A 25,612-nucleotide genomic window follows, 5' to 3' on the forward strand; every position below is an offset into this window, starting at 1 on the left:
GGGCCAATTTAGTGTTGCCAATCAACCTGTGGCTACTTGTCCAGGGTGTACACCGCCTTCCGCCCCGCGACCCCAAAGGGAATAAGCAGTAGTAAATGGATGGATGGATGCTTCTACTAAGGTAAAATCTCATAAGTTCCTTTAAAGGCGATCATAAAGCGTGATTAACGTTTTTAACCCTCGGCAACTTCCGTAGTATGTGTAATGGTCCAGTTACTGTTACAAACCCCGTTTCCATATGAGTTGGGAAATTTTGTTAGATGTAAATATAAACGGAATACATCCATCCATCCATCCATCCATTTTCTACCGCTTATTCCCTTTCGGGGTCGCGGGGGGCGCTGGCGCCTATCTCAGCTACAATCGGGCGGAAGGCGGGTACACCCTGGACAAGTCGCCACCTCATCGCAGGGCCAACACAGATAGACAGACAACATTCACACTCACATTCACACACTAGGGCCAATTTAGTGTTGCCAATCAACCTATCCCCAGGTGCATGTTTTTGGAAGTGGGAGGAAGCCGGAGTACCCGGAGGGAACCCACGCATTCACGGGGAGAACATGCAAACTCCACACAGAAAGATCCCGAGCCTGGATTTGAACCCAGGACTGCAGGACCTTCGTAATGTGAGGCAGACGCACTAACCCCTCTGCCACCGTGAAGCCAATGATTTGCAAATCCTTTTCAAACCATATTCAGTTGAATATGCTACAAAGACAACATATTTGATGTTCAAACTGATAAACAATTTCTTTTTTTGCAAATAATCATTAACTTTAGAATTTGATGCCAGCAACACGTGACAAAGAAGTTGGGAAAGGTGGCAATAAATACTCATAAAGTTGAGGAATGCTCATCAAACACTTATATGGAACATCCCACAAATGCGCAGGCTAATTGGCAACAGGTGGGTGCCATGATTGGGTATAAAAGCAGCTTCCATGAAATGCTAAGTATTTCACAAACAAGGATGGGGTGAGGGTCACCACTTTGTAAGCAAATTGTCGAACAGTTTTAGAACGTCTCCAACGAGCTATTGCAAGGAATTTAGGGATTTTACCATCTATGGTCCGTAAAATCATCAAAAGGTTCATAGAAACTGGAGAAATCACTGCATGTAAGCGATGATATTACGGACTTTTGATCCCTCAGGCGGTACTGCATCAAAAACCGACATCAGTGTGTAAAGGATATCACCACATAGGACACTTCATAAAACCACTGTCAGTAACTACAGTTGGTTGCTACATCTGTAAGTGCAAGTTAAAACTCTACTATGCAACCTGAAACGCCACCGGCTTGGCTGGGCCTGAGCTCACCCAAGATGGACTGATGCAAAGTGGAAAGGTGTTCTGTGGTCTGACGAGTCCACATTTCAAATTATATTTGGAAACAGAGGACGTGGTGTCCTCCAGAACAAAGAGGAAAATAATCATCCGGATTGTTATAGCCGCAAAGTTAAAAAAAACAGCATCTGTTCTGGTTTGGGGGTGTATTAGTGCCCAAAGCATGGGTATTTTACACATCTGTGAAAGCACCATTAATGCTGAAAGGTCCATACAGGTTTTGGAGCAACATATGTTGTCATCCAAGCAACGTTATCATGGACGCCCCAGCTTATTTCAGCAAGACAATGCCAAGCCACGTGTTACAACAGCGTGGCTTCGTACTATAAGAGTGCGGGTACTTTCCTGGCCCACCTGCAGTCCAGACCTGTCTCCAATTGAAAATGTGTGGCGCATTATGAAGCGTAAAATATGACAGCGGAGACCCCGGACTGTTGAACGACTGAAGCTCTACATACAACAAGAATGGGTAAGAATTCCACTTTCAAAGCTTCAACAATTAGTTTCCTCAGTTCCCAAACATTTATAGAGTGTTGTTAAAAGAAAAGGTGATGTAACACAGTGGTGAACATGCCCTTTCCCAACTACTTTCGCACGTGTTGAGGCCATGAAATTCCAAGTTAATTATTATTTGCAAAAAAAAAATTAAGTTTATGAGTTTGAACATCTTGTCTTTGTAGTGCTTTCAATTGAATATGGGTTGAAAAGGATTTGAAAATCATTGTATTCCGTTTATATTTACATCTAACACAATTTCCCAACTCATATGGAAAAGGCGTTTGTACTAATTCCACATAGCGCTGTGGATGAACGACATCACAGAAGTGGATATGCAATTATTAAAGAATATAAGTTTAAAGCATTATCAGATAGAAACATACATTGATGAAAAGTATTCAGAATATGTAAAAATACAGTACCGTATTTTTCGGACTATAAGTCTCAGTTTTTTTCAGTTTGGCCAGGGGTGCGACTTATACTCAGGAGCGACTTATGTGTGAAATTATTAACACATTACCGCAAAATATCAAATATTATTATTGAGCTCATTCACGTAAGAGACTAGACGTATAAGATTTCATGGGATTTAGCTATTAGGAGTGACAGATTGTTTGGTAAACGTATAGCATGTTCTATATGTTATAGTTATTTGAATGACTCTTACCATAATATGTTACGTTAACATACCAGGCACCTTCTCAGTTGGTTATTTATGCGTCATATAACGTACACTTATTCAGCCTGTTGTTCACTATTCTTTATTTATTTCAAATTGCCTTTCAAATGTCTATTCTTGGTGTTGGGTTTTATCAAATAAATTTGCCCCAAAAATGCGATTTATACTCCAGTGCGACTTATATATGTATTTTTCCTTCTTTATTAAGCATTTTCGGCAGGTGCGACTTATACTCCAGAGTGACTTATACTCTTAAAAATACGGTAGATGTGCATCTAAAACTATAAATAATGAAGTAGAACCTTTAGCAGTTATTCCACAAGAACACATAATTTAGAATAAAACATTTTGTGGCAAGTTATCGTTTTTTACGGGAGAATTAATAGCAATTTACATTGGAGTTAAACGGACAGAGGGAAATAAAGTAAGAAGAGTTTTGTGCTCAGACTGCAACAGTGGGCATATAATATAGTTTCAGAAACAAGACAGGATTCAATAAGGGAAATAGTTCTAAAAATCTTAAGAATGAATAAAGCAGAAAGTGTGGTAAATGTGTGGAAAAGTCAATAAAAAATGGCAAGATAATTGGAATATAGAAATAAAAGGTAAGCATTATTAAAAAGTCCAGAGGAGTGTGGGAGTAATTCTAAAGTTAATGATTATGTGCAAAAAAAAAAATGTTTATCAGTTTGAGGTGGGGGAAATAATAGATTTTTAGATGCATCTCATTTCGGACATGGGCGATTATAAAATTGATTAGTGAATGTTAATAATCGATAATTGATTAATTTATTGTAGATAGAATAATGCAGACAGTTTGAATATTTAGCTGGCTACAGTGAACCCTCTTCACCAAGACATCTGACCAGGTCCTTTATTATAGGGCACTTAAGTTCCAGCTTTTAACACCTTTCCATTAATTTAATAAATTTGATGGAAATTAATTTAACTGTTTCTTATTGCAGATGCACTGTTTTTAAAAGTTGCAAGTGATAAATGTTTATTTAGTGAGATGAAAAGAAACTTAAAACTGGATCAATATTCATAAATTAAAGATGCATCAATAATCGATTTTAATCGAATCTTATCTCCTGAATATTAATTGAATCGTGAGTTGCCTAAAGATTCCCACTTCTAGACAGTTTTACATAGAACTAAAGTAAAGACAATAACACATTTTTATAAAACTTGTCTTAATACATTTAGAATTTGACAGTATTGATGGAATACATGTGTAGTATTGAATGCTAAATACATATACAAAAATAAAATAAAGTCGCCAGTACACAAAAACTAAACAAAAGCAAAATCTACAATTGGCTCTCATTTAAATAATTTGGGTTGATGCTCAAAGCATACCGGTATTCAGACACTTACGTCCTGACTTTGTAAACAATAACAATGACCCAAAAAAAGAGTTTGTCACAATATGAAGAAGAAAAATAACAATATTGATCTAAACACTTTAGTATTGCTTACATACTGACACTAATTTAGGTAGCAATAGCATCAACATCTGGATTGATCCCCCATATTTTAAATTAAGGCGTCCTGCTCGGTGTGTAGCATGCTAAGCCATCCCTTTTCTTCTAGTCCTCCAGTGGTAATGTACTTTGAAGAAACATATTTTTTCCGCTATGGTGTTGAGGATTATTATCTTAGAAACAGCTTCGCTCTTTGGATAGACGACACATTTTATGCAGCTTCCTCTTAAAATTGGAGATGGTGTTTTGGCAAGACGTGCACCCTCTTGGAATTCATGCAACTCCTGCATGTCTGTAACAAGCTGAAAATCTAACTGTGTCTCACTGAGCTTTCATTCCTTTTGAAGGACTATTTCACCTGAGTACAATCTTTAGCACAGTGGTTCTCAAATGGGGGTACTTGAAAGTATCCCAAATGGTACGTGAGAATTTTTAAAAATATTCTAAAAATAGCAACAATTCATAAAATCCTTTACAAATATATGTATTGAATAATACTTCAACACAATATGAATGTAAGTTCATAAAATGTGAAAAAAAAATACAATAATGCAATATTCAGTACTGACAGCTAGATGTTTTTGTGGACATGTTTCATAAGTATTGATGTTAAAGATTTATTTTTTTGTGAGGAAATGTTTAGAATTAAGTTCATGATTCCAGATGGATCTCTATTACAATCCCAAAGAGGGCACTCACTTTAAGTTGATGATTACTTCTATGTGTACAAATCTTTATGTATAATTAAATCACTTGTTTATTTTTCAACAAGTTTTTAGTTATTTTTATATCTTTTTTTCCAAATAGTTCAAGAAAGACCACTACAAATGAGCTATATTTTGCACTGTTATACAATTTAATAAATCAGAAACTGATGACATAGTGCTGTATTTTACTTCTTTATCTTTTTTTTCCAACCAAAAATGCTTTGCTCTGATTAGGGGGTACTTGAATTAAAAAAATGTTCACAAGGGGTACATCACTGAAAAAAGTCTGAGAACCACTGCTTTAGCATGTTGGGACATGGCTGTGGTGGGGTTTCGATCGGTTGGACTCGGCAACTCATCAGCTGCTCAGTAAAAAAGACAAACATCGGCCCCTGAGCCGATCCCATTATCGGGAAAATCCCATGCTCCAGGCATTTTCTTCTATTGGTGTCTGCTGAGATGCTTCTACTTACAATGAACACAATCTGCTTACTCAGCTCTTGTAGCAATGCCAGCGATTAGGAGAGAATAGTGCAAGAGCAACCCCAAAATGTATCATACTTAATGTAATGTCACAGACAAAAGCCCAAGACTTTTCTGTTCCCTCTAAAGTTTAGAGAGTAAAGTTCTAAACTGCCAAACCAAATGAGAGAACTCATGGCGGAAAAGTATTTTACTTTGATTTGGCCTAAAAAGATCTGTGTGTACTGTGGCCAAGATCTGTGCGCTGGGATCGTAGCACACCACTCGGCCCACTGATTCTTGTGGTGTTTACAGCTGGCTGTGCCAGACAGGGCTGATACATCTCTATGGGCTCACAGAGCACTTTATACTGTACTGTCCCACTTTCACACTGCCATTCCAGCCACCCTTCACTTCTGGGTCTGTGGAAAAAAACTGTTCTCGCTGTGCTGTGCGACCAACTCTTTTGAAACTCTGAATTTAACTCGCAGTTCTTGCCTCTCTTTTTTCGAAATTACTGGATAGGTTTGAACAATTTTCCAATGTCTGAAGCTGACAGAATTTCCAGAGCCACATACTTGTGTGTCATTGCCAAGGACGAGGAAAAGGAATACCATCTGTAAATGGAAACGACTGAACAAAAAAATAAAAATCCAAAATGTTGCAGGACCTGAGCAGCTGGAATTAATCTGTTTGTTAGTGTTCATAAAAAAAAATTATGTTTTCCATATACTTATTTTTGTTTATTCATGGCAGGCTGACATGAATACATTTAAACCGCCACAAATGGATTTGACGTAGGCATTGTAGCTTAGTTTCCTAATACAGCTCATACACACCTGGGACCTTATTTATAAAGGTTCCTGTGCATCAAAAAGTTATGTCAGCAGCAGAGTTGCGCGACATAGATGATATACAATGTATATGTTATACATTTGGTCAACGATAGAGCTTATTATACTATACTTATATCACGATAATGCAAGTTGATGACACTTTTCTCGCTGTGTCCTGCAAGCGAACAAGTGCGTCTTTAATGCACTGTAGCGTTCGAGCTAATGACCCTCGACTATGCTAATCCACTTCTAGAGTATTCTCTTGCATCGATGACGCGGTCTTGCTCTGCAGCCTCATACGTACACCTCCGAAAAATCTTGGCTCTGCGTCAGGGGTGATGCAGAGCCAAGGCTGTGATTGGTCAGCTTTTAAGAAGGATGGGTCCCTGAGCACAGGAGAGCAGACATTGTGCTTGAAATGCACAAATTATTGTTGGAGATAAAGCAACAGTGATTGAACATTTGCATGAAAACTGATATTGTGGACTTCATATCTTCGGTGCTCTCTAAAAGTAATAACAGGAAGTTTCGTTTTTAAGCTTATTGCGTTGTTGCTTCGAGAAGAAGTCAAACGCTCTTTTTAACTTTTTTTGCCAATCATGTGCTAACAGGGAAAATCCGACTCATTCTTTCTCATGCACACAGATCTGTCTCTGTCTTTTCCTCTCACATACAACACTTCCTCATTTTTCCATCACCTTTCATCTTTCCCCCTTTTTATCAGCATCGGTATGACCAATGCTGCCCATGTAACTACTTGATATTGGATCGATACCCAAATTTGTAGTATTACCAAACTCTAATGTATAGTATTCAAACAACAGAAAAATAGTCGATATTTGAATTTTAACAGCAGTGGAAAACAGAAGTCTAAATAGAAACATTTCACAACAGAATTAAAGCAGCAAGTAGATCAATATTGACAAAATAACAACTGGAAATGCTGCAATATATAACTGCATATGTCAGCAACTAAACTAGGAGACTTTGTAACCTGTTTTGAAATGGTTCTTTTATCATTTATATATCAAATATTGTATTGGGACACATAATGTTATCGCAGATCCGCAACTACATTTTAGGCCACATCACCCATCCATAGTCACCAGGGGTACAATGTACGGGGTTTTGAGGAATTCTTATACGCACAATACACTGCAGGTGTGATTTAAAATTCAGAAGAGTGTGTAGAAGTATGCACAGAATGGTTTCAGAAATTAGGAGTTCTGTTGACGTATGTACATCCATCATTTTGTAACAATTTTCCTTCTAGGAGAATTATGTAAACATCAAGTTTCCAAAATGTGGTAGTATTTTGTTGGTTTTATGGCTGTGACTTGTTTTTTTAGAGGCCTGGGGCACATTGTACACATAAAATAAATAAATACAGAGGGCAAAATGTGCCTAATATTGAGAAATCTGAAATGTTGATACTAATACATTATAAAAAACACAAAGATCCGTTTTGAAATATAGAATATATATTGAAATATACAATATAATGTAAAAAAAATAAATAACTGGACCGTCTAATATAATGGTAGGGTAAACACTTAACATACAATAAATAAGATGAATCATACAGGAGCTAATAGAACGCTTGGGACTTCAGAAACTGTCCATCATTATAATTAATAAAAAAAATTCTAATTAAGGTCTGTTAAAGTTGATGACAGTTCTCATAAACTGTTTACTCAAACTACGGCTGTCCTAACTTTTTCACTTCCAATACAATACTAATATATTGACTGATATCAATATTGCTCCGAATGTATTTTAGAACAAACCTGACATACTTTTATCAATTTGTAGTGTGCAATGTTGACAAATTTTTGATCAAGTGAAATTAGTGAAACAGAGAACAATGGTAGGTTTTTTTGGTCACACCTAATGGCCACAATAATTTATGATGTTAAGCTCATGACGCAGTAGGTTGAATTATGCAGACACCTTTGTTACTGGATACTTTCTAATATGCTTCTGCCTTGTAGACTTTTTATGTGTAAGCAGTATTCAACTATGTTTATTTGATACTTGTTTACATTGACACGTTTATTTACTGTACTCTATGTCTATCTTTGTGCTATTGTGTCCTTAGCTACCATGTCCTTAGCTAACTTAGTTACCATGAATTGATTAACGTGGACCCCGACTTAAACAAGTTGAAAAACTTATTCGGATGTTAACATTTAGTGGTCAATTGTACGGAATATGTACTGAACTGTGCAATCTACTAGTACAAGTTTCAATCAATAAATCAATCAAAGCTGTTGCGAAGCTGCCATGTTTACCTTTTGTAAGAGACTTCACTAAAATACAAGGAAAGACCAACTATGTGTGTTTATTGGAGGACATCAAAATGTTACCTGGCTGCCTGGCTTTGCACAGGTAAAGGCGCTTGCATCAGATATTTTAGATGCAAGCCAATAGCTTAGGTATAGGGTTTTTTATGACCGATATCCAATTGCAATCTTTAATCAGGACATCCTTATCTCAGACTATTGGCACAATTAAAGTAAAAATCATTTGGAAAGACTGTAAAGCTGTGGTTGTGTATATTAAAGTATGTGTGAGTGTGTGTCAGTACTTCTTCATGATGACCAAGTTCAGTCAAGAGGACTCACCTGGCAGTAAATATGAACCAAGTACACAAGCTCCTTGGACTCATTGCTGTTCCGCGCCACTTCACTCTGTTCATCGCCGAGGGACAACTGAAAGAAAATACAAGATACAACATACAATGATCATTCATTTAGGAAGATTCTTTTTCATTGCCACCATAGCAGAACACTCATATATTCAAGGGGGAAATACAATTATTTTGTCAAATCATATTCAAAATCTATTTCAGATTTTCTTTAACAAAATGGTCTTTGGTAGCAGAACCAACCATCCATCCATCCATCCATTTTCTACCGCTTGACCCTTTTGGGGTCACAGGGGGTGCTGGGGCCTACCTCAGCTGCATTCCAAGTACCGTAAATACCCCATTTCAGAGACTCATGTCAAGCCATTAGTGATGTGTTCAAATGACAAGGTCAGGACCAAAATGAATAAGTTGTCTTGTCATCTTGTCATAGCAAACATGGAAAATTACATCAAACTGAAAAGGATATAACAAATATGAACAAGGCTCCCTTCAAACCAAGGAAAACAAAGTGGGTCATCTGTTTTGATGGAAAAATGATATAAAAATGAGTATGACCAACATGGTGATCCTCTGGTCCAAATAGCCTCTGCTTAATTTTTTAAACCCTGGGCCATTTTGCAAAAGAAAAAAAAGGTACCGTATTTTTCGGATTACAAGTCGCTCCGGAGTATACATCGCACCGGCCGAAAATGCACAATAAAGAAGGAAAATAACATATGTCGCACTGGAGTATAAGTCGCATTTTTGGAGGAAATTCAATTGATAAAACCCAACACCAAGAATAGACATTTGAAAGGCAATTTAAAATAAATAAAGAATAGTGAACAACAGACTGAATATGTGTACTTTGTATGACGCATAAATAACCAACGGAGAACGTGCCTGGTAAGTTAACGTAACATTATGTATGGTAAGAGTCATTCAAATAACTATAACATATAGAACATGCTATACGTTTAGCAAACAATCTGTCACTCCTAATCGATAAATCCGATGAAATCTTCTTTTTCGATGTCGCTTCTAAACAACTCTGTCAACTCCAAAGGTATGCGCCGCTTCCTCTTGTCATTTTCTGCTGCATATTTCACTACGTCCATCTTGTAATCTGCAGTACATGATATCCTTTTTGGTGCCATTTTTGTTCAGCCCTTCTCAGTTTTTATAAGTTACCGCCAACGATGAAATAACCCATTTTAATAGCTACAGCAGTAGCATATAGCATATAGCAGTTAGCATTCCATGACCCACAATGCTCTTCTTCCATGACCCTCCCCCGCGGAATCCTTATTGGTTGACGTGTGTGTGAAGATTGCTGACGTGTGTGTGACGATTGCTGACATTTTCTTTGTCTCTTCCGCGAATGAGATAAATATTATTATTTCATATTTTACGGTAATGTGTTAATAGTTGGGAAAGGTGGCAATAAATAATGATAAAGTTGAGGAATGCTCATCAAACACTTTTTTGGAACATCCCACAGTTGTGCAGGCTAATTGGGAACAGGTGGGTGCCATGATTGGGTATAAAAACAGCTTCCCAAAAAATGCTAAGTCTTTCACAAGAAAGGATGCGGTGAGGTACACCCCTTTGTCCACAACTGCGTGAGCAAATAGTAAAACAGTTTAAGAACAACATTTCTCAAAGTACATTTGCAAAATATTTAAGGATTTTAACATCTACAGTTCATAATATCATCAAAAGGTTCAGAGAATCTGGAAAAATCACTCCACGTAAGCGGCATGGCTGGAAACCAACATTGAATGACCGTGACTTCGATATCTCGGACGGCACGGTATCAAAAACCGTCATCAATCTCTAAAGGATATCACTACATGGGCTCAGGAACACTTCAGAAAACCACTGTCACTAAATACAGTGTGTTGCTACATCTGTAAGTGCAAGTTAAAGCTCTACTATGCAAAGCGAAAGCCATTTATCAACAACATCCAGAAAATACACTGGCTTCCCTGGGCCCGAGATCATCTAAGATGGACTGATGCAAAGTGAAAAAGTGTTCTGTGGTCTGACGAGTCCACATTTCAAATTGTTTTTGGAAATATTCGACATCGTGTCATCCGGACCAAAAGGGAAACGAACCATCCAGACTGTTATCAACGCAAAGTTCAAAAGCCAGCATCTGTGATGTTATGTGGGTGCATTAGTGCCCAAGGCATGGGTAACTTACACATCTGTGAAGGCACCATTAATGCTAAAAGGTACATACAGGTTTTGGAACAACATATGCTGCCATCTAAGCGCCGTCTTTTTCATGAAAGCCCCTGCTTATTTCAGCAAGACAATGCCAAGCCACATTCAGCACGTGTTACAACAGCGTGGCTTCATAGTAAAAGAGTGCGGGTACTTTCCTGCCCCGCCTGCAGTCCAGACCTGTCTCCCATCGAAAATGTGTGGCGCATTATGAAGCGTAAAATACGACAGCGGAGACCCCGGACAGCTGAACGACTGAAGCTCTACATAAAACAAGAATGGGAAAGAATTCCACTTTCAAAGCTTCAGCAATTAGTTTCCTCAGTTCCCAAACGTTTATTGAGTGTTGTTAAAAGAAAAGGTGATGTAACACAGTGGTGAACATGCCCTTTACCCAACTACTTTGGCACATGTTGCAGCCATGAAATTCTAAGTTAATTTTTATTTGCAAAAAAATAAATAAATGTTATGAGTTTGAACATCAAATATCTTGTATTTGTAGTGCATTCAATTGAATATGGGTTGAAAGGGATTCGCAAATCATTGTATTCCGTTTATATTTACATCCAACACAATTTCCCAACTAATATGGAAACGAGGTTTGTAAATATTATTTACTTAATCACTTTCCTCTAGTACTGTTCCCCTACCCTTCAAAAAAGTGGTTATTCATCCTCTGCTCAAAAGATCTAACCTCAATCCTGACCTCATGGTAAATTACCGGCCGGTGTCCCACCTTCCCTTTATTTCGAAAACCCTTGAAAAATTGTTGCACAGCAGCAAAATGAACACTTAAGAGTCTAACAATCTCTGAACCCTATCAGTCCGGTTTCAGGGCAAATTACTCTGCGGAGACAGCCCTTGCAAAGATGACTAATGACCTATTGCTAACCATGATCTTAGCGCTGCTTTCGATACCGTCAATCATATATTCTATTACAACATAACAAAACATGTATTGGTATGTTAGACTTAGCCTTTATTTGGTTTTAGTCCTGTCTTACTTATCGTATTATTTTCGGGTCTCCCTATGTCTAGCATTAAAAGACTACAGTTGGTACAAAATGTGGCTGCTCGACTTTTGACAAGAACAAGAAAGTTTGATCATATTACGCCTATACTGGCTCACCTGCACTTAAGATGAGGCTTTAAGGTTTTACTACTTACGTATAAAATACTACACGGTCTTGCTCCATCCTATTTTGCTCATTGTATTGTACCATATGCCATATGTCCCAGCCAGAAGTCTGCATTCAAAGAAAAAAAAAAAGTCTGCTAGAGTGTGTTGGAGCGTTTTCTATTCGGGCTCCCGTACTCTGGAATGCCCTACCGGTAACATTCAGAGATGCTACCTCAGTAGAAGCATTTAAATCCCATCTTAAAACTAATTTGTATGCTCTGGCCTTTGAATAGACCCCTTTTTAGACCAGTTGATCTGATATCTCTCTTTTCTGCACTGTCCCCCTCTCCTGGGTGAAGAGGTTATCAGGTGACCACGGATCAGCCTCCACGGATGATAGCTGTTCAAATTCGGGACCCAGGCTGGGCCATTCCTCTTTGCATCAACTAGCGACATCTCTGCGCTGCTGAATGACCATTCAAGATGATTCCCAGCTGGTCTCCCATTGGACTGGACTTGCAAATGAAGTCGGGACCTGGGGTAACCACTCTGTTTGCATCAGTCGGTGACGTCTCTGCCTACATTCACAAGGATAACCTGCTAGCCCCACTATGGACTAGACTCTCACATTATTCACTGTATCCAATCGGCATCCATTGCACCGGTCACCCGGGGGGGATCCCCACATCTGCAGTCCCTTCCAATGTTTGTCATTGTTCCCATTAGGTTGAGTTTTAGTTGGCACAGTTCCTAAAATGAGCTGGTAGTGTGTTCCATGCATGTGTGCCTCTAACTGAGACAACCATTTGTCTCAATTTAGTCCATTGGTCTAAATTTAGTCCTATGTTGTTGTATGTGACAATCAACAATGAACTGGTTAGCGCTCAAGTATTGACTCGATTGTAGTTTTTTTTTCATTACAAAAAAATGTAGGGGTGGAGGGGCAACCATAAATACAAAACATACAGCTAGAAATATCTGATAGTTATCCAAATCTAAAATATACCTGCTAAGAATAATACAATAATAATAGTGAAGAGGCTTTTTGACTAAAATTTTCAATGTCTTCGTAAAGAGAGACTTGGTGGGATGATAATGCCCTGTGTTACATAAAACCAAATTGTATAACAGTGACCTGACAGTATGTGTGTAGAAAATCATGACAATCATATACACGTTTGCTGATTCAAAAGTCAAAAAAGGTCTTATAAGATTAAAATTTGATAAGTTGAATTTTATGACACTTGTAATTTTTTTAACATGATACTTAAAAGATAGGTTTGAATTAAAGACCACACCCAGATACTTAAAATAGTCCACTACATCCGAACATTTATCCATGACTAAAACAGACGGTTGTAGGTCTTTCGAAAACATCCAAACATTTTTTTTTTGTATCGAGATGTAAACTTTTGGAGCCAATGGGACCACGGCTCCAGAAAGTATTGCAGCAGATTATTGTTTTAAGTTTTAGCATGAGTATACAACACTGTATCATCTGCATACATCTGAGTCTTGACAGTTGAACACACATTCGGTAGGTCATTGACATAGAGACTGAAAAAAAGTCGGCCTAGTATTGAGCCGTGTGGGACTCCAGCAGAGCAAGTAAGATACGATGACTGTGAATTTGCTACTTTTACAGCTTGTTGTCAATTTGCAAGATATGATTTCATCTAGCAAAGGGCACGACAGGATAAAGTGAAGGTAGTTAATTTAGAAAAAAAAACAATCCATGATCTATTGCAGTGGTTCTCAACCTTTTTTCAGTGATGTACCCCCTATGATCATTTTTTTAATTCAAGTACCTCCTAATCAAAGCAAAGGATTTTTGGTTGAAAAAAAGAAATAAAGAAATAAAATACAGCAGTATGTCATCAGTTTCTGATTTATTAAATTGTATAACAGTGCAAAAATATTGCTCATTTGTAGTGGTCTTTCTATATGGGAAAAAAAGATATAAAAATAACTAAAAACTTGTTGAAAAATAAGTGATTAAATAATAAATAAAGATTTCTACACATAGAAGTAATCATCAACTTAAAGTGCCCTCTTTGGGGATTGTAATAGAGAACCATCTGGATTTATGAACTCAATTCTAAACATTTGTTCACAAAAAAATAAATCTTTAACATCAATATTTATGGAAAAAATCTAGCCGTCAACACTGAATATTGTAATATTGTATTTTTTTTCACAGTTTATTAATTTAAATTCATATTTTGTTGAAGTATTATTCAATAAATATATTCATAAAGGAATTTTTAATTGTTGCTATTTTTAGAATATTTTTCAAAAAATCTCACGTACCCATTGGCATACCAATCAATGGTAAACTTTTACAATTGTGCCATCAGCAGTGTCCTTACATACGGGTTTTTAGTGTGGTTTGCTAGCTGCTCTAAAGCGAACCAACAGGCCCTCCAGCGAGTGGTTAAAACGGCAAGGAAAATTACAGGGACAATACTCCCAGGGATGAGTGCCATGTACACAGTTCGCTGCTGCCTAAAGCGAGTACGTAACATCCTGAAGGACAGACACCACCCACACCACCCAGCACATGGCCTCTTCAACCTGCTACCCTCTGGAAGAAGGTATAGATGTATTTGCACCAGGACCACCAGAATGTCTCACAGTCTGTATCCCCAGGCTGTGAGACTGCTAAATGAACAGCATGCCCCTTCACTTCCCCCGGCCATCTTAATACCTCACTTTTCACCACCTCAATAAATGTGCCCTGGACATTGTATTGCTGCAACATCGAGGTAAAACTCTTTAGACATCTGACTGTTCACACCCCTAATCCCCTCTTATCGTGATTTTCTCTACAATGCTAATGAAAACTATTGTCAACCTGCACATGAATGTAGTTTCTATGTCGCTAGACAAAGCTCAAACAACATCTCGTTGACATGTATGACTTGTGTGTTATTATGACAATGACAATAAATGAATTGATTGATTGATTGATTGATTGATTGATTGATTGGACCTGTAGTTCTTCTAAGTGTGTATATTTACTTTGGCCTAGTAGTTTATTGAAGTTTTCCCAAATAATTTTTCAATTACCTTACCCTTCTTTTATTATTTAAATGATAAAGTTTGCCTTAGCTTTACGGATCTGTCTTACAACTTTATTTCTAAGTGATGTAAAAATCTGGCTATCACTGGTAATTCCTATTTTTAAAGATTTTTTTTAATGTGTTGTCTTTTTCCTTCATTAGTTTCCTTATATCATTATCTAACCAGGGAAGATGTTCCTTTTTATGTTTGAATTTGGCCATTTTAGTAAACTTAGCTCAGTTTTCACTTAGGTTTTTCATAAAGCTGTTTGAGCTAGCCTCAATGTCATTGCTCCCCAGCACATTATACTAATGTAGTTGTTGCAATTCATTCTTCAAACTTTGTTGCTCACTTCTGGGTATAAATTCATAGATGGAACCTATAGGAGGTGTAATTGAAGGTTGCCTCTTAATTTTTCTTGTACACAAAATAAAATTATGATAAGAAAGACCTGATAAGAAATTAAATGTCTGAGATATTCTACTGGGCTTATTAATGTATAGCACAACTGCTGAAAATCACAACTGCTGTCGAAAGAAGACCAAATCCTAATTGGTCACGACATGTGTTTTTTATCTGACAAAAAGTAGAGTGCTGTGACATCCCCAAAAATCCTTGAAAGTTTGAAAAATCTTTGTGAGCACTAAAAATGTATGTTTACTCATTTGACCGCTGGCCTCGGTTACCATAGACATTAGTGTCTTGTGACAAATGTGACCTGAGCAGCCCTGACAGTAAAATTCCACAGACACAGCCGAGCACGGCCAAATCCCATACAGCACTGTCACTTGGCTGTGACTGCAATGAAACCTTGAATAAAATGCATTCTTCAGCCATACAAGGAGATTGTTTGAAAAAAAAGTACATTCCAGATATTTTCCATAAAAGTGCTGAATCATTGCTTGCGGAGTCGTCTCTGTTTGGAATCTCAACATTAGGCACAAAAGTCCTCAGAGTTAGAAAACTTACACCTGACCAAACTCATCCATTATACAGGCAATACGTCATACTAGAACACATGGGACTTCGTCAAAATTCTTTCACAAAGTCCTAAGCGCATGATTGACATTTTGCAAAAACATGACATTGCATTCAAATTCTTGGAAAGATGAAAGGTTTAGATTCAGTGGAAAAACAACCGCTGAACAGGTGCATGTTACAGTACTGACAGGCAAACTCTCCAAATCAAGACTGTGTTCTACCTGTAACTCAAAGAGAACCAGCAGGCTTTTGAAAAGAAAATTGTACATCTTCTGGACGGAGAAGACGGATGGTTTGAGAGGGGAGTGAGAAAATTGGGGTAGGCGGCACAAGACACTACCTATTCCCCCAAATATCAGTCTGTCCTTTCAACAGTTCTTAAGAGATTGAATAATTCAACATAAGCACTTTTGGTTTCAGGGGCTTCTAGCCCCTGATACAACTGAACGAAATGGTAACAAGGCTGATTCCATTCTAACGATTGGCAGAAAGCTCACTTCTTTTTATCTCAAACAACTGTCTCTTTGCACCACGACGGAAAGAAACCATTTTTGTCCGGGCGAGTTAAATACTTTGAATCCAGCACCAGGCCCTCGGACTAGAACTGCCCTATCGTCTGTGAGGATTAACTGATAAAGCCTGCTAGGATGAGAAGCGAAAGGTCTTCAAAGACAATCTGAACAGCCCAGCTGCGATCAATTCAATGCCATGAGAATACGATGACCTGAATGAATGAGAAAATTCACAGGTGTTATTGACTATTGGGTCACAGCAGACAGGGTAAACATTAGTCCATTGCAGGGTTATTCAACTGGCAGCTCAGGGGCCAAATTTGGCCTGGGAATGACACCCAACGTGTCCCTGAGTTCAGTTCAAATCTTGGGAGACAAATAATTCTACAGCAAATTCCTAAAAAGTGCTCCTGTTCTAGAGACAAAGTTGGACCACTGGTAAGACCTTGGCAGATCCTTGCAATGACATTTTAACCTTGCTAGCAACACCGGGGCTCAAACTTGTGATTTAAAAGTTAAGATGTTAAAGTACCAAAGATTGTCACACACACACTAGGTGTGGCGAAATTAGTCCCTGCATTTTACCCATCACCCTTGATCACCCACTGGGAGGTGAGGGGAGCAGTGGGCAGCAGTAGTGGCCGCACCCGGGAATCATTTTTGGTGATTCAAACCCCAATTCCAACCATTGATGCTGAGTGCCAAGCAGGGAGGTAATGGGTCCCATTTTTATAGTCTTTGGTATGACTCGACCAAGGTTTGAACTCACAACCACATAACTAAGGCATTTCTCAAGGCATCTCCTTTTTTGGCAGTTACAATTTTTTTTTTCGTAATGTGATTTATGTACTAAGATGTTGCTGTAGCTTGCTTGCTTCAGATGCAGTCAGCAGTCACATGTTTTAGTTTTAGTGGAGTTTATTTGGAACATGCATACAAGTTACATTGTAATACCCGGCAAATAGGGCCTTTGTCATGAAAACACTGGCGGGCCATCAGGACAGCAAGGGGTTCATCATTGGACTTAGAGTGTATATTAATATTTTTTCTCATATTGTGCCTGTGAAGCAAAGGAGTAGCGCCAAATACCAGTATGAATATAAGAAGAACTATCAGAAAAATAGACAGCTATTGAAAAAGAATACTTGTATTATGTAGGTACGTATTTATGAGAGGTACTACTTAATCAAATACAAACATTACAAGGCAAAATTAAAGCAAGAACGGGAAAGTCTGCAGGATGACTCACAGCTGCACCTTACCTATTAAAAGGGATTCTAAAGATACACAGGCATTTCCAGTGGTGCAGGAAGCCATAAACAAGACTGCCCAACACAGCAATTTGATCTCCAATGGAAATAACATTAGAAGCCAGCAAGTGCCTCTGCTTTTAGCCAGTAGTCGGACCACGTTTACAAATCAAAATCAGGTCAACGTGCACTCTCACTGCATGGCATTCTCAAAAGGGTGTCAATCTTTATACTGTATGCAGGGCTCTTCTAAAGACCAAAACATACGTACTGTATCTACGCACACACACGAATGTGCTCATATATATAATTATATATACACACACATACACTACACACCAGGGGTGTCAAACGTACGGCTCGAGGGCCGGATTAGGCCCGCGAACAGGTTTTATCCGGCCCGCGGGATGAGTTTGCTAAGTATAAAAATTAACCTGAAATTTTTGAATGAAAGAAACAGCTGTTCTAAATGTGTCCAATAGATGTCACAATAGCAGTTGTTTGTATCTTTGTAGATGATGCTACATATGTACAAAATAAACCACATGTTAGTACATCAATTGAGGAAAATGAGCAAACTACATTAATAACTTATGAACAACGAGTTGACTCATGAACACGACACATCATTTATTCAGAAAATATAAATAACGACAAAGAAAGATAGCATACTATGAACCGCAACAGAAAAAAAACAACAACATTATGATTTGTACATTTTTTGAATGTGCTTCTTCTATTTTTGAACAAAGAAAACACTCTAAATTTGTCTTTAAGTTATCGTGCCGTGAATTTACCAGTCCGGCCCACTTGGGAGTAGATTTTTCTCCATGTGGCCCCTGATCTAAAATGAGTTTGACACCTCTCTGAGCTGCCACCTTACCGTGGTAGAGGAGTTTGCGTGTCCCAATGATCCTAGGAGCTATGTTGTCTGGGGGCTTTAAGCCCCCTGGTAGGGTCCCCCAAGGCAAACTGGTCCTAGGTGAGGGACCAGACAAAGAGCAGCTCGAAAACCTCTATGAAACGTAAAAACAAAGGACCCAGATTTCCCTCGCCCGGACGCGGGTCACCGGGGTCCCCCTCTGGAGCCAGGCCCGGAGGTGGGGCACGATGGCGAGCGCCTGGGGGCCGGGCCTGTACCCATGGGGCCCGGCCGGGCACAGCCCGAAGAGGCAACGTGGGTCACCCCTCCAATGGGCTCACCACCCATAGCAGGGGCCATAGAGGTCGGGTGCAATGTGAGCTGGGCGGCAGACGAAGGCAGGGCACTTGGCGGTCCGATCGTCGGCTACATAAGCTCGCTCTTGGGACGTGGAACGTCACCTCACTGGGGGGAAAGGAGCTTGAGCTAGTGCGCGAAGTAGAGAAATTCCGGCTGGATGTAGTCGGACTCACTTCGACGCACAGCAAGGGCTCTGGAACCACTTCTCTTGATAGGGGCTGGACTCTCTTTCACTCTGGCGTGGCCGGCAGTGAGAGGCGACGGGCTGGGGTGGCAATTCTGGTTGCCCCCCGGCTTAAAGCCTGCACGTTGGAGTTCAACCCAGTGGACGAAAGGGTAGCCTTCCTCCGCCTTCGGGTGGGGGGACGGGTCCTGACTGTTGTTTGCGCATACGCACCAAACAACAGTTCAGAGTACCCACCCTTTTTGGGTACACTCGAGGGAGTACTGGAGAGTGCTCCCCCGGGTGATTCCCTTGTTCTGCTGGGGGACTTCAACGCTCATGCTGGTAACGACAGTGAAACCTGGAGAGGCGTGATTGGGAAGAATGGTCGCCCGGATCTGAACCCGAGTGGTGTTTTGTTATTGGACTTCTGTGCTCGTCACAGTTTGTCCATAACAAACACCATGTTCAAACATAAGGGTGTCCATATGTGCACTTGGCAACAGGACACCCTAGGCCGCAGTTCCATGATCGACTTTGTTGTTGTGTCATCGGATTTGCGGCCTCATGTTTTGGACACTCGGGTAAAGAGAGGGGCGGAGCTTTCTACCGATCACCAACTGGTGGTGGGTTGGCTGCGATGGTGGGGGAGGATGCCGGACAGACCTGGCAGGCCCAAACGCATTGTGAGGGTTTGCTGGGAACGTCTGGCAGAGTCTCCTGTCAGAGAAAGTTTCAATTCCCACCTCCGGAGGAACTTTGAACATGTCACGAGGGAGGTGCTGGACATTGAGTCCGAGTGGACCATGTTCCGCACCTCTATTGTCGAGGCGGCTGATCGGAGCTGTGGCCGCAAGGTAGTTGGTGCTTGTCGTGGCGGTAATCCTAGAACCCGCTGGTACACCAGCGGTGAGGGATGCCGTCAAGCTGAAGAAGGAGTCCTACCGGGTTCTTTTGACTCATAGGACTCCAGAGGCAGTGGACAGGTACCGACAGGCCAAGCGGTGTGCAGCTTTGGCGGTCACAGAGGCAAAAACTCGGACATGGGAAGAGTTTGGGGAAGCCATGGAAAATGACTTCCGGATGGCTTCGAAGCGATTCTGGACCAACATCCGCCGCCTCAGGAAGGGGAAGCAGAGCACTGTCAACACCGTGTATGGTGCGGATGGTGTTCTGCTGACCTCAACTGCGGATGTTGTGGATAGGTGGAAGGAATACTTTGAAGACCTCCTCAATCCCACCAACACGTCTTCCTATGAGGAAGCAGTGCCTGGGGAATCTGTGGTGGACTCTCCTATTTCTGGGGCTGAGGTTGCTGAGGTAGTTAAAAAGCTCCTCGGTGGCAGGGCCCCAGGGGTGGATGAGACCCGCCCGGAGTTCCTTAAGGCTCTGGATGCTGTGGGGCTGTCTTGGTTGGCAAGACTCTGCAGCATCGCGTGGACATCGGGGGCGGTACCTCTGGATTGGCAGACCGGGGTGGTGGTCCCTCTCTTTAAGAAGGGGGACCGGAGGGTGTGTTCCAACTATCGTGGGATCACACTCCTCAGCCTTCCCGGTAAGGTTTATTCAGGTGTACTGGAGAGGAGACTACGCCGGATAGTCGAACCTCGGATTCAGGAGGAACAGTGTGGTTTTCGTCCTGGTCGTGGAACTGTGGACCAGCTCTATACTCTCGGCAGGGTTCTCGAGGGTGCATGGGAGTTTGCCTAACCAGTCTACATGTGCTTTGTGGACTTGGAGAAGGCATTCGACCGTGTCCCTCGGGAAGTCCTGTGGGGAGTGCTCAGAGAGTATGGGGTATCGGACTGTCCTATTATGGCAGTCCGATCCCTGTACGATCAGTGTCAGAGCTTGGTCCGCATTGCTGGCAGTAAGTCGGACACGTTTCCAGTGAGGTTTGGACTCCGCCAAGGTTGCCCTTTGTCACCGATTCTGTTCATAACTTTTATGGACAGAATTTCTAGGCGCAGTCAAGGCATTGAGGGGTTCCGGTTTGGTGGCCGCGGGATTAGGTCTCTGCTTTTTGCAGACGATGTGGTCCTGTTGGCTTCATCTGGCCGGGATCTTCAGCTCTCACTGGATCGGTTCGCAGCCAAGTGTGAAGCGGCCGGAATGAGAATCAGCACCTCCAAATCCGAGTCCATGGTTCTCTCCCGGAAAAGGGTGGAGTGCCATCTCCGGGTTGGGGAGGAGACCCTGCCCCAAGTGGAGGAGTTCAAGTACCTAGGAGTCTTGTTCACGAGTGGGGGAAGAGTGGATCGTGAGATCGACAGGCGGATCGGTGCGGCGTCTTCAGTAATGCGGACGTTGTACCGATCTGTTGTGGTGAAGAAGGAGCTGAGCCGGAAGGCAAAGCTTTCAATTTACCGGTCGATCTACGTTCCCATTCTCACCTATGGTCATGAGCTTTGGGTCATGACCGAAAGGATAAGATCACGGGTACAAGCGGCCGAAATGAGTTTCCTCCGCCGTGTGGCGGGGCTCTCCCTTAGAGATAGGGTGAGAAGCTCTGTCATCCGGGAGGAACTCAAAGTAAAGCCGCTGCTCCTCCACATCGAGAGGAGCCAGATGAGGTGGTTCGGGCATCTGGTCAGGATGCCACCCGAACGCTTCCCGAGGGAGGTGTTTAGGGCACGTCCAACCGGTAGGAGGCCATGGGGAAGACCCAGGACACGTTGGGAAGACTATGTCTCCCGGCTGGCCTGGGAACGCCTCGGGATCCCCCGGGAAGAGCTAGACGAAGTGGCTGGGGAGAGGGAAGTCTGGGCTTCCCTGCTTAGGCTGCTGCCCCCGTGACCCGACCTCGGATAAGCGGAAGAAGATGGATGGATGGATGGACCCCTGCTATACACATTTACTGTATACTAGGGTTGAATGGTATACCAAGACTTTAAAAAAATAGAATTATTGGCTTTATTTTAACAAAAAAATCTCACGATGCCTTGAACATATGTTTCTTATTGCAATCAAAGAACAGTTGTGTCCTTAAGTAAAATAGTGAACATACTAAACAACTTGTAACGATGTGTCACTTCATTTCTGTTAGTTTTTCGTGTTTTTGTATTTACTTCCTGTTCAGTGCTCTTATTTTGTTGTATTTCCTGTTTTTATTCACGGAGCACTGTTTTTCTCTTTTCGTTGATTGGCAGCGGTTCACACCTGCTGTCAATCACACTAGTGTCTATTTATGTTTCACTCGAGCACTCCTCAGTGCTCGATGATAATATGTTGAGAACGTTTATCTGCACGACTGCTTTATGTTTGCTTTTGTTATTTTCTTTTGTGTATTAAATTCCTCTTACCTTCACTCAACTCTCCTGGATTCTTGCATACTCGGGGACACACAACTGCAGCCATGCGACATCCCAACAGTATCATCGAGCCAGAAGAAAGTGTCCTCGTCAGCCGACGTTCTGGACCGCACAATTCCTGGAGGACTTGAAGGTCAGGTTTGTGCGGTCCCAGCCAACAGACGCGGACCCTCTCCCCGCGGCAACGCCACCGGCTTCGGCTCTCCGACCGGCGCGTCCCACGCCGCCATCTTTCCTCTCGGCTCGACGGCTGACTACGGCTCTCCGACCAGCACGTCCGCCACTTCCTGCATGCCTCGCGGCTCCCGCGGCAACGCTACCGGCTACGTCTCACCGACCGGCGCGCCCACCTCCTCCTTCACGTCTCGCGGCTCCTGCGGCTCCGTCGCCGACTGCGGCTCTCCGACCGGCACGTCCGCCGCCGCCATCCTTCCCGTCGTCTGCTGAGCTGCTTCTCCCTGCTCCTACGCAGCTTCCAGCGGCTGCTCCCCGGCTGCTCTTTCTGCCAGCTCCCGCTCTCTTTTTTGGATCGCCGAGAGCTCCAGTGGAGCCCACAGTGAGGTCACTTTTGTCCTCCTGCTGGGACTCGGCGCGGGACGTGTCTTCGTCCCTCTTCCTGGCCTCCTCCCGCCCGTCCCTGGTTTTCGCACCGGGGGACTCCGACGAGCAGGCATGTCTTCCCGCAAGTGTGGACGGTTTCTGGCAGCCGCCTAGTGGAGGGGGGCCCACAATACACTGCGGTGCAGCCAGGCACACACCGCAGTCATCTTCGCAAGCTTCTCCTTCCACGGAGACATCTACGTGCCTGGCGGGCTTTCGCACAGCCCCAACGCCGGCTCCACGCCTGGCCCCAACGCCGGCTCCACGCCTAGCCCAACGCCGGCTCCACGCCTAGCCCCAACGCCGGCTCCACGCCTAGCCCCAACGCCGGCTCCACGCCTAGCCCCAACGCCGGCTCCACGCCTAGCCCCAACGCCGGCTCCACGCCTAGCCCCAACGCCGGCTCCACGCCGAGCTCCAACGCCAGCACTACGCACAGCTGCAACGCTGACATCAGCAGCACCACGCCTGCCTCCAACGCCGGCACTACGCACGGCTCCAACGCCGCCAAGAGCAGCACCACGCCGGGCTTCGTCACCGCCGGCATCCGCTACTCCTCGGCCGGCATTTGCTGCTCCTCGCCCGGCGTCATCATCTGCCGCTTTCACGCCGCAGATGACATCCGCCGCTTTCACGCCGCCGATGACATCCGCCGCTTTCACGCCGCCGATGACATCCGCCGCTTTCACGCCGCCGATGACGCCTGCCACTACTCGCGGCGGTGCAACCAAGCACACGCCGCTGTCATCATCCACGCCATCATCATTGTTGTCATCGTCGCCGCCTGCTCCAACGCCGGCATATGCTGCTCCTCGGCCGGCATTTGCTTCTCCTCGCTCGGCATCTTCATCTGCCGTTTTCACGCCGCAGATGAAGCCAGCAGTTTTTACGCCACCGGTGACGCCTGCGGTTTCCACGCCGCCGGTTACGTCTTCTGCTTCCCGGCCTGCTTCAGCGCACACGCTTCTACGTCGGCCGTGGATGTGGCCGTGCCCTGCGCACTCTCCTCTTTTTCGGCCAGTGATTTGGCCGTTCCCTGGCCGCCCGCCTCGCCAGTTCCAGCGGCGCTCTACGCGCCGCCGCCACCTGACTTTCCCTCGCTGGCTGCGGGGACACGAGGTTTGGCGACCCTCCACCAAAACCTCCCTCCACCCTCCCTTACATTTTGGACTTTTTTCCATTTTTTTTTTCTTTCCCAGGGAACATCTAGTATCTGTTCCTTGAGGGGGAGGTCCTGTAACGATGTGTCACTTCATTTCTGTTAGTTTTTCGTGTTTTTGTATTTACTTCCTGTTCAGTGCTCTTATTTTGTTGTATTTCCTGTTTTTTTTCACGGAGCACTGTTTTTCTCTTTTCGTTGATTGGCAGCGGTTCACACCTGCTGTCAATCACACTAGTGTCTATTTATGTTTCACTCGAGCACTCCTCAGTGCTCGATGATAATATTATGTTGAGAACGTTTATCTGCACGACTGCTTTATGTTTGCTTTTGTTATTTTCTTTTGTGTATTAAATTCCTCTTACCTTCACTCAACTCTCCTGGATTCTTGCATACTCGGGGACACACAACTACAGCCATGCGACATCCCAACACAACTTGTCTTTTAGTAGTAAGTCAGCAAAGACAACCTCCTAATTTTGGCTGCTGACATGCGCAGTAACATATTCTGTCATTTCTCATTCTATTATTTTGTCAACATTATGAGGGAGAAGCTATAAAAAAATGGATTATTAGTCTACTTGTTCATTTACTGTTAATATCTGGCTATTCTCTGTTTTAACATGTTCCATCTACACTTTTGGTAGAATGTAATAAACACCTATTCTTCTGTTGTTTGGATACTTTAAATTAGTTTTGGATGATACCGCAAATTTAGGTATTGATTCGATACCCTGTAGTTACAGGGTCATACATTGGTCAAGTCCTCATGTGTCCATGGACATATTTCCTGAGTTTAAAAACACAACATGAATTTAAAAAAAAAAAGGAAAAAAGATTTTGCGATAGTAACAAATATCAATGTAATCATTGTAGTATTGACTAAATACACTTTTGTACTTGGTATCATTAAAGTGGATGTCAGGTGTAGATCCACCCATGGCGTTTGTTTATATTGAGGATTGCTAGCTTGTTGTTAGCGGTGAGTTATTCTATCCTCATGTGGTGGGAAGTGAAGCGTGTTTAACTATTCTTCATCCTGCAAAGATGATACTTGTAAGATCTTACCTTATTTGATAGAGGCGAGAATTAATGATTTAGAAGTAGCTAAAACACTGCCGACTGCGGATGGACATTAGCCGCTACCTAGCTAGCCATGTTTAAAAGCACCTCTTGTATATATCGTTTCAGTGTTAAAGCGTCAGCTTTATTGTTAGTTTTAGGCTAAAATACGTCTATTCTCCTTTATCTGTTGACACGCCTTGTCTGCTTGTGAGTACACCATGATTGTCCGCTGCTGAACATGCTCCTCTTCTTGTAAAACCAGCAATGTCGCGATGTGACGTGCAATGTCTGTT

The 25,612-nt window shown here is 42.3% G+C and overlaps 1 protein-coding gene across 3 annotated transcripts in view; it reads right to left on the minus strand.

Moving 5' to 3' along the window:
* Positions 1-25,612, minus strand: part of arhgap32b (Rho GTPase activating protein 32b) — a 308,797-nt gene that overhangs the window by 111,529 nt on the left and 171,656 nt on the right. For all 3 annotated transcript variants that reach the window (XM_061898082.1, XM_061898081.1, XM_061898083.1), the window contains one exon: positions 8,640-8,726. In XM_061898082.1, coding sequence (XP_061754066.1) covers positions 8,640-8,726 — 87 coding nt within the window. The remainder of the gene's footprint in view (positions 1-8,639; positions 8,727-25,612) is intronic.

This window comes from Nerophis ophidion, linkage group LG04, assembly GCF_033978795.1.
Source record: "Nerophis ophidion isolate RoL-2023_Sa linkage group LG04, RoL_Noph_v1.0, whole genome shotgun sequence".
NCBI classification, from domain to species: Eukaryota; Metazoa; Chordata; class Actinopteri; order Syngnathiformes; family Syngnathidae; genus Nerophis; species Nerophis ophidion.